Below are 10,359 nucleotides of genomic sequence, written 5' to 3' on the forward strand. Positions count from 1 at the left end.
ACCAATCAAATAAAGGGGCATAACTCGACATTTATTTAATCAATGGCTATGCACTTTTTATACATGTGCGAATTGCACTGTTAACTCGTGTACCAAGTTCCATTCGAATATCTTGAACGGTTATCTAGTTATAGTAGTAGTTAAAATTTTGCACAACGGCTCCCGTGACGACGAGAAACCAAAGCTACGGCAATATCACCTATATTGGAATAATAAACACACAAGCTTATTAACCAAAAACCTTTTTTTGGTTTCCATTGGACGAACTTTTTGAGCAATACAAAGTTCATACACTAATGAGATTGTTCTCCTCTCTTTAATACTACATATCAACTCCAATAGATTCTGCAAGGGGGCGCTCGCTCGGCGCGGGAATCACGTGATAATTGGGTTTCACATCCCAGATTTCACGGGCGTATTCCTCGATCGTGCGGTCGGCGGAGAATTTACCGGAAGCGGCGATGTTCAGCAGACAGGTGCGCGACCATTTGAGAGGGTCCTGGTAGGCGGCCTCCACACGCGCTTGACAGTCTATGTAGGCTTTGAAATCCGCCATTACGAGGTAACTGAAAAAAAAATGAAATTGGAAGTTGAAAATGATATACGTTTAAATTATATAAACATTTGTTAAAGGTTCAAAATTTCTCAATAAAATAGATAATTGTTGATGTTTTTGTATTTTTTAAACGGGGATGCGGATTTTTCTATATTTTCGTGAAACATATTGGATGAATGAAGTGTTCCTATGTGTTTCTAGTAAAGGTTACATTGACCGCTGACCTATTGATCCCAAAATAAATAAGGTCATCTTCTAGGCCAGTATTCAATATTGATCTTATCCTTATCCTTAGACATGCCTCAGTGGTTCTGTTAGCCTATTGGTCAGCTAAATATACAGGCCAATCAAAACACGTAGTTTCTAATCTTAAATTTAAGTTGCTTATTGAATATGGCCCCTGACCAATGTGCATACCAATTTGATAACTCTACTCAAAGTCGTTATTGATCGGAAACGAAAGCGTGACGCCGACGACGAGGACAACGACGTCAATAACGACGTCGGACCAAGTAATCCGTATGTGTCTGCAAAGATCCGCAGACAAAATAAAACACCAAAACTAACTGGTCATGGTGCATAAGGTTATCCACAAGGTCCATAAACAGGTCCGATTGATCCGGGGACCAGAAGCCGGCTCTCAGTTGGTCGATGGCCTCCCGGAGTTCTGGAAGTTCGTCGTAGAACCGGGACGGGTTGTAGTTGCGACGAACTCCATTAATCTGCAAATCACATACGAATTCAAAGACTCAACAGCGTTTAAGTTTCTCATCTATTTTACTGGAATTTATCAAGCGTCGTGTAGTAAGGTGTGACGAGCTCCACCCAACTACAACAGTCAATTATATAAAACGTACCACGTGGTGGAGCCCATTCGGTGAGAAAATAAATCGTGGAAAAGTTGACAACGTTTTTTTTTTTATAGATTGCACATTTAAATAATTCCACTGGTTATTAGTACATTTATTGCATAAATATCAATAAATATCAATATCTTTTTTTTTTTTTTTTTTTTTTTTTTGGGGGGGGGGGTGGGGGGGTGGGGGGGATTATGGACAGTTAGAAAGCGCCTTAAGTCTATTCTAATGATCTCGATAACTCTACCAATATATTAAACAAATATTCAATGGACTAAAACTTGAATCAAAAGTATCAAAAATTTACTTAAAATGAGCTAAACAAATATTCAAGTTTATCAGGGTATTTTAAAACGTTTTCTAGAAATGACTGACGCTAGTTAGAATTGTTTGCCCGACAAAGATATCGTCGAACCCGACGACGACGACGTTTGCACTAATGCTATGACAAAATTTCCAACTCTTTTTGTTCAAATCGGACGAGCAAGCTATCAAGTACAAATATCCGTCCTACCTCGTGCACCTTTAGCCCAAAGATGAATATGTTCTCTTCCCCGGCCTCCTCCGCCATCTCAATATTGGCCCCATCCAAGGTTCCGATGGTCAAGGCCCCGTTCAGCATGAACTTCATGTTACCCGTGCCTGAAGGAGGAATAAAAGTTACAAAGAAAAATCCAATTTCTCGAAACTTCTTATGCATAACAGGCTTAAGTAGCTTATTTCAATGAGTAAAAATACATACTTAAATTATTTTTTTATTATCGAAAAATTAAAGTTGATTGTGATTAATAAAAAGATAATTCCTATCTGAAGAATAAAAATTCTTTAAAGTTTAAATATTATGCAAATTACTGAAAAACAAAAAATAGTGAGCTTAGTTAGTCCTGTATTAAGAGATTTAAAAAGTTTCGAGAAATTGGGGCCAGACTCTGAATGATCCGTCACAGTTTTGGGGTCCTGGGGCCATGATTACGAACATTCTCAAGTCCAAGTTTAGACTCAGACTCAGAAAAGTACTTTAATAAAGGAACAAAAAATCATTTTTATTCCATTTCTTTTACAAAAAAATGTATGTTAATAAAAGTAAAACATTTAAATATAAATATTATAAATATATATCAGCAGATTTTACCATCATTGTTCTGATAGAAGAAAAATTACAATGAAATGAAGTTTTGATATAAAGAGTCTTTAGTCTGAACTCAGACTTGAGACTGTTCGTAATCGCTGCCCTTGGCCCTAATTTCTCAAAACATCTTTAACTAAAATTGCATGAGGAGCTTATTTCACTTAGCCGAAATACATGATTAAATTTGATTTTGATAAAGGAAAATATATTTATTGTGATGACCATTAATATCATTCCTATTCAAAGTCAAAAATCTCTAAATAAAAAAGAAAATATTACACAACTTATAGGGAGACAAAAATAGTACGATTACCTTTTAAAATCGTGTAATATGGGACTTAAGAAATTTCCAGAAACTTGGGCCAGGTTAAATCCTATTTAAAATGATCTCCTTCAAACCCTAACCCGTGTCTGACTTTTAATGAATTATTTAGGTCCAATAGAATGAAAGCCCGCCAAGGATCCCGATTATTAGAAGCCCATTCACGTTGCTCACATTTTTAGTTCTCAAGTTGTTAAAAAAAAAAATTATTTTATAGTAAGCCCAAATGAAACGGACATGCTTAACACGTTTCTGGGCCCATTTTGCGATGCGATCGGCGATTTGCGACGTCGCAGCTTAAATCTACGATGCGACCAGTATCGATACGGGGCATTGATTCTTCAACGTAAATGTAAAACAGGAACTTACCGGAAGCCTCCGTTCCGGCGGTGGAGATCTGCTCACTCAGGTCCGCTGCCGGTATGATCTTCTCCGCCAGCGTGACGCGATAATTCTCAAGGAAAACAAGCTTCAGCTTGCTGCCGACGTCAACGTCGTTGTTGATCCGACGGGCGAGATTATTGAAGAGCTTGATGATCTTCTTTGCCGTGTGGTACCCCGGCGCTGCCTTGCCACCAATCATGATGGTCCGCGGGGTGAAAGGGGCGTTCGGGTTATTCTTGATTCTGCAAAGGGATCGGTAGTCAGACAATACATAAGCCATGCATGCACGAGAATGATGGACTAACTCTAAGGAAGTTATAAGGAAGTTAGACCACCATTAGCCATGAGTGTGACAAACCATGATTTAGATGAACATTTTAAACCTTTGCAAATTCGAAACTGTACCTCATGAATTCCATCACTTTGACCGCTGGTCAGCATTAGTGAACAGTTTCCCCGTTTCATCTTTATTCCAGATTAAGATTTTTTTTTATATTTGGCTCTTATAAAGATAACAATTTTACAAGTCACTTATTGATTGACAAAAGGCTTATAAGCATGGGACGTATGTCACAACCTAATACCAAATTGGACGAATATTGGTTCAAAACGTTTAAAATGCTTGATTGTTAATAATAATAATAATAATAATAATAATAATAATAATAATAATAATAATATTAATAAGAAAAAATATATATGATAATAATAATAATAATAATATTTATAATAATAATAATAATAATAATAATAATAATAATAATAATGCAGTCACACAAGAACGTCTGGTTAATTAGGTCGTTGGCTTTCTCATATTGTAGAAACAAGAACAACTTTTTCACCCACCTGTTATAAAGCACAATGGCGTGCAGACAATTCAGCAGTTGACGTTTGTACTCGTGTATTCGTTTCACTTGGACGTCAAAGATGGAGTGAACGTTGACGTTGACGCCATATTTGGTCTGGATGTATTCCGCCAGGTGGAGCTTGTTGTTTTCTTTGATTTCCATCAGCCTTTGTAAGAAGTTCTCGTCTTCAGCGTAGGGCTCCTGGAACGGTTAAAGATGCACTTTTATTTGGGAGTAAGATTTACGACAATTAGTCCAAAATGTTTTAATATACCAAAAGGATGAATGCATGGCGTAAACAATGGTTCTTATCATAGATACCGAATTCAATTTGGAAGAAAGGTGCAGAAAACACAGTATTTCTACCTTATGAGAAGATAGTAGATCACAGTAAATCTTTAAGCACTCACCAATCATTTAATATTGTTGCGTTTTCAGCTATTAAATATACAGTTACAATCTTGTTATCAGTAATAAATATTTTCCATAAATGCAATTTTTAGTAAGTAGTTAAAGGTTTATCACCCAAAATTACTGTTTGTCAGTCATGTGTATACATGTGTTTACTTTGAATATGAGTGCCATTTTTTATTATTATTATTGATATGCTACAGTGCCAATGAACTATTCCGGAAAAATGAGGGACGCTTTTAACAAGAGCGCTGTTTTTTCAGTCGTACATGGGACAAAATTCGACAAATTTCAATGCTTGATTCATAGACCTTACTATAAATGTGCGTATTGCCTCTGGAAACATGTGTACAACGTTTTATTTAAAACTCTTTAGACATTTTTTTTAAGTTATGACTTAGGTTAAACATTATGCACGATAATGCCGCTGCCACCACCGACACCGCTACCGACGACGACATCAAAAAGGGTATCACATTACCCCATTTTCTCTTCGAAAAACAGACAGGCTAAAATGCTACATGATGCCAGGCACGAACTAAGTTACCCGACCAGCCAACATGTGAACCAAGTTTCCGTTAAAAGATTTCAAATCTTTATAAGTTATGGCCGAGGTCAAGTAACAACGCCGATGGCGACCCCAAGGCTAACACAATACCCCAACCTCGGTCTTCAAAAACAGACTAGCAATTAATAAAAGTAAACAAAACATACCAGTTGCCTCAGTTCTCCAAGATGGTTTACCCATCCGTCGCCAAGCCTCTCCGTGATCAGGCTCGCCAGATCTGGGTTACACACGAGCAGCCAGCGGCGAGGGGTGATCCCGTTAGTCTTATTCTGAAAGTCATAAATCGTTTCGATTTAAAATCTGGCCCCAATATCACAAAATACTTAAGTCAAATCTCAATATTAGACTCCACTTATTTTACCATATTTAAGCAAAGTATGATTCAAATTCTTGCATATTGTTATGCTTTTTGAATACGTACTGTTTAATGGAATGTGTTGATAAAAAAGTATATATACTTGAGTAATTGTAAAAAAAATATGGATTGTACTCAAACACTATTTTAGCTGTATAATGTTTTACCATAGGAAGCTGGACCAAAGGTTTAAATCAACATATTCTATGATAGAATGCGCTCTTAAAGCTGCACTCTCACAGATTGAACGTGTTGACAACTTTTTTGTTTGTTATCTTGGAACGAGCCAATTTTTGCGAAAATCCATGGAAACCAGAGATATAAGAATGTTGACAAAAAATAGATCGCGAATTTTTATATTTAAGCTAAAAAAAATCATGTTTTATGCTTTTTTCTTTGACCGTTAGTAACGGTTTAAGCCAAAAAACATTATTTTTCGAACGAAAATATGAAAATCTGCGCCCTGATCTTTTGTCAACAATCTTTTATCATTTATTTGCAAATATTTACACAAAAAATTGCTCTTTCCAAGACAAAAAAAAGTTGTAAAAACGGTCAATCTATGAGAGTGCAGCTTTAAAAGGTGTAAAAACATATATACGAGTTTTAATAAACTTGTGATGTTATATGGTAAAATGATTTGAGTTTGAGATTTGACTTGAGTATTTTCGTGGTATTTGGGCCATGTTATACATGAATTTTGACATTCTTTCATATAAACTGTATGTTTCTGTTTTGACATTGCCTTAAAACTATGACATTGAGGCTTGACCATTGACCAATGCAGCTAAAATGCGCTCGATCGGCACGCCGTCTCAATATACTAGATACCAAATGCAAGTTGTTTCCACAGTCGTTTGATGGGAATGAACTTAGCTTAGGTGTCATATTACCTATAAATGTTTTAGTGACATTTAACCTTAACTTATTTGACGTTGTTAAACTGCAGTAATTCATACTTAGTTAATGCTAGATCGTTGATAGGAGTGACCCCTTTGATAAACCTAATACTTTTGGTACTTTTTTTACAATTATGATATCAAAGCGTAACACATTCTATTAAAGAATTGTCCTGAGATTCATAACAGAATTATTACTTTTTGGTGCCTATCTGGTGTACAGTCCCTTTAATATGTTTTTAGGTTTAATGTCACTTAAACATACAGGTTATATGACACCAAAGCAAGGGATTATTTCCACCAAACGACAGTGGTTGTTTCAAATTATTCTAGTGATTACAGAGCTATGGAAACAAATAGAACATACCGACAAGCACATTTTTGCAAACCAAATACACTTGTTACACTAAGGGCCAATCGTTTAGATCTCTGTTATTTAAAGTTAAAGACGATGTTAATCATCGCTGCTAACTTTAAGGTCTTAAACTTCTCCGGCGGTTTTAGGGATACACTTGAGATCTGCACCAGTTCTTACAAACTAAGATACTTTTTTAATTGTGTTAAAAAGTTCACCTTCAAATCAGTTTACTACGACGCCGTTAACAAGGTTGTTAACCTTGACAACGTACCTGAAACCTTCCTGGAAACATCTCATAAAAGTCCCGGAACACGGTTGTCTTCAAGAGATCTGAGTGTATCCGGGCCACTCCGTTCACGGCATGGGAACCCACAATCGCGAGATGCGCCATGTTTATTTGGTTGTTTTCGGATTCCTCTACAATCGACATCCGGCGGACCCTGTCCTCGTCGCCCGGAAAATGGCGGCGGACCTCAATAAGGAACAAGTGGTTGATGTAGTAGATTATTTCAAGAATCCTCGGGAGGAGGTTATCTAACAGCTGTGTCGGCCATCTTTCAAGCGCTTCCGGAAGTATGGTATGATTTGTGTATGCGCATGTGCGGAAGGTGATATTCCACGCTTGTTCCCATGACATCCCCTCGACATCCATCAAAAGACGCATGAGTTCCGGTATAGCTAACGCTGGATGCGTGTCGTTGAGTTGAAACGCCAACTTGTCCGGGAACTCCTCGAAAGACGTCCTCGTGATATCAACGACGCCAGGCTGCGACGCCTTGTAGCGGCGGATGGCGTCTTGGAGAGAGGCGGACACCAGGAAGTACTCTTGCTTCAGGCGAAGCGTCTTCCCCTCAAACATGTTGTCATTGGGATACAGCACGCGGGAGATGTTTTCTGCGATGTTCCGGTCACAGACGGCCTTAAGAAAGAATCAGTAAAATTAACTACATGTACTTTTGATTTTAATTATAAAATCATTTTACATTGTAGATTTATTAGTTGTAAAAATGTTGTTTTTTTGTCACTCCAATGATTATTTGGAAAACATGTTGTTTTTTGCTTTCTAGAAAATTTCGAAGAGCTTATTTCGTGGCACGGCGAACATGTTTTTGGATAAAAACGTAACGCCAGAGTATAGATTGTTGTGTGCATAATTGTTCTCTGTTACTAGTATTGTTCTGTTACATCTATAACAAGAATGATATTTTTAAACGGATATTTTTTAGGAAAAGCTATCAAAAAGAATTTGTTTACACTACCTTAACGTAATCTCCGTCATTGAAAAACTGGAGATTGAAGGAGTCCGGCGCCCTCGCGGACCATAAGCGTACCACGTTGACTACGTTGTTTTTATAGCCTGCCACTGGAGTGTCATAAGGGACCGCCAGCACCACCTACGGAAGGATAATGCACGTGTATGGTGTAATGATTTCAACGTTAAATCGGGGTGTCCTCGCGGACTACATGCGTGCATTGACCAAGTGTTCCTGTAGCTTGCCATTTGCATTGGAGAGCCACAAGGAATGGCCAGCACCACCTACGAAAGTATAATGCACGTGTATGGTGTAATGATTTTATTGTTAAATCGGGTGTCCTCGTAGACCACGGGCGTAAAACGGTGACAATGTCGTTCCTGTAGCCTGCTACTCGAGTTTGATAAGGGCTCTCCAGCACCAACTACGAAAGTGAAACACACATGTATGGTGTAATGATTATATTGGCCTGGCGGACCACAGCCGTATATCACATTGGCGACGTTGTTCTTGTAGCCTGCCACTGGGATGTCATAAGGGACCGTCAGCACCACCTACGATAAAGTGTAACACACGTGTATGGTATAATGATAATATCCAATGTTAAAGCGATTGTCCTCTCGGACCACAGTCGTAAAACGTTGACAACGTTGTTCTTTTTGCTGTCAATGTTGTATTTTAAAGGGCTGCCAGCACCATCTACGGAAGTGTTATGCACGTGTTTAGTGTAATGATTAAATTGTCCTTGTGGACAATAGACGTTACACATTGACAACGTTGTTCTTGTAGCCTGCCACTGAGGTGCCATAAGGAACCGCCAGCACCACATACGAGAAAGTGGAACAGAGCGAACGAAATATGGTGAAAGTTATGCTTACTTGTGTGTCTTTCCACTCTATGCGACCATCCGTATTGACCACTCTGCCAAAGAAATGTACCCTTTGTGTGTATTCATGGCGGACAATCTCCCACGGGTTACCGTCCTTCAGCCACAAGTCCGGCTCTTCCACTTGCCAGCCATTTTTCATGGTCTGGGCGAATATGCCGTAGTCATACCTATAGGTGATTGAGGGAATGAGTTTATTTAAGTGGAATGCCTCCAGCTCAGCGGTCCTCATCAGTGTTGAAATCATGATGGCATGTATTAAAGAGAACTGCAGCTCCCAAACCCCACTCAATACTTCGTGTGCTAACGCCATATTGACTCTTCAAACTGCCTTAAATTATTACGAAGAGTAAATGTAGGAAGTTTCAATTTTAGCGATATTTAAGTTATATATCCATTCATCAGTCTAGTAAACATATAATACATAAGCGGCCTCAGGGTGGGGGCACCCGGAGCTTGCCCTCCTCCCTCCCTCCCTTTAAATCGTCTTAGTTTAGTTTAAGTTAGAAAAAAGTAATAAAATACGCACAGCATGCACCGTTTGGGGCTAGAAATTGAACCCCCCCCCCCCCCCCCCCGTAGATATTATTTATCATTTCCGTTCAGAGAGGGGGGAGGGCATGTCAAAAGGTTGTGCACCTAAGATACGCGCCCTTATACGTCAATTCCTATATCAACACCTGTAATATATTGGAATGTATGGATCAGTGCAATTTCTAGCACAACATGTCAATATTTTAATACCGTATCCCGTATCCATACGCCGCCAATCCTAGGGTGGCCATGGAGTCCAGGAAGCAGGCGGCGAGGCGCCCAAGGCCGCCATTTCCGAGTCCCGCATCTTCCTCCATATCTTCCAATTCATCAAGCTTCAGACCGAAGCTCTTCATAGCCGCCTCGCAGACCTCTTGGATGCCAAGGTTGATAATGGTGTTCTTTAGTGTCCTTCCGATGTAGAACTCCAACGAAAGGTAGCATATACGTTTGACATCCTCGCGGTAATAATGTTGGTACGTCCGCAGCCATCGTCCCGAAAGATAATCACGCACGGTCAGCGCCAACGCGTGGAAGAAATCTTTGTTAGACGCGTTAGATCGGTCTTTTACCAACGTATAATGAAGGTGACGGTTGAACTGTTTCTTTATACTTTCTTCTTCATTACCTTCGTGCGCTCCGATGCCGGAGATGCTGATCGCTTTTCGACGAAGATCGTCACTCGTAGATCCAGCTAACGTCGACATTTTGTTTAATTGGCAACGTTCAGAAATGGTGACATCGAAAGACAACGGAAATGACGTCAACAACACGTAAACGTTAGCGCACTTTATCGACGTCAAAATAGTGCGGATTCGAAATGACGTCATATCTGATAAAATAAATAATTATGAATCGGGTAATTTTAAAGATGCACTCTTACTCCTAAATAAGATTTACTACAATTAATAATATTGTTTTTATATTCCAAAACGGATGAATAAATGTCGAAAAAAATTGTTCTTATGAAGGATACCGAGTTTAATTTGAAAGAAATGA

General features: G+C 38.8%; 1 protein-coding gene across 1 annotated transcript; it reads right to left on the minus strand.

The window, feature by feature from the left end:
• Positions 1-322: 322 nt before the first annotated feature.
• Positions 323-10,067, minus strand: LOC128237918 (glycogen phosphorylase, muscle form-like). The gene is made up of 10 exons (XM_052953494.1): positions 9,571-10,067; positions 8,819-8,996; positions 7,947-8,081; positions 6,959-7,606; positions 5,222-5,344; positions 4,095-4,297; positions 3,234-3,490; positions 1,928-2,055; positions 1,124-1,278; positions 323-566 (listed from the first exon to the last, which is right to left on the minus strand). Exons 1-10 carry the CDS (start codon positions 10,065-10,067, stop codon positions 323-325), a joined length of 2,568 nt encoding a protein of 855 aa, XP_052809454.1.
• Positions 10,068-10,359: the final 292 nt, after the last annotated feature.

The sequence above is a fragment of the Mya arenaria genome, chromosome 6 (genome assembly GCF_026914265.1).
Source record: "Mya arenaria isolate MELC-2E11 chromosome 6, ASM2691426v1".
Lineage (NCBI taxonomy): Eukaryota > Metazoa > Mollusca > Bivalvia > Myida > Myidae > Mya > Mya arenaria.

Bases quoted from the DNA above. Each gene is read 5' to 3' on its own strand.
- LOC128237918 (XM_052953494.1), bottom strand. From the start codon at position 10,067: ATGTCGACGTTAGCTGGATCTACGAGTGACGATCTTCGTCGAAAAGCG. The intron at 8,997-9,570 runs GTATTAAAATAT...AATCACCTATAG, and splicing joins GCGTATGGATACGGGATACG to GTATGACTACGGCATATTCG. The intron at 2,056-3,233 runs GTAAGTTCCTGT...TTCCTCCTTCAG, and splicing joins CGCCGGAACGGAGGCTTCCG to GCACGGGTAACATGAAGTTC.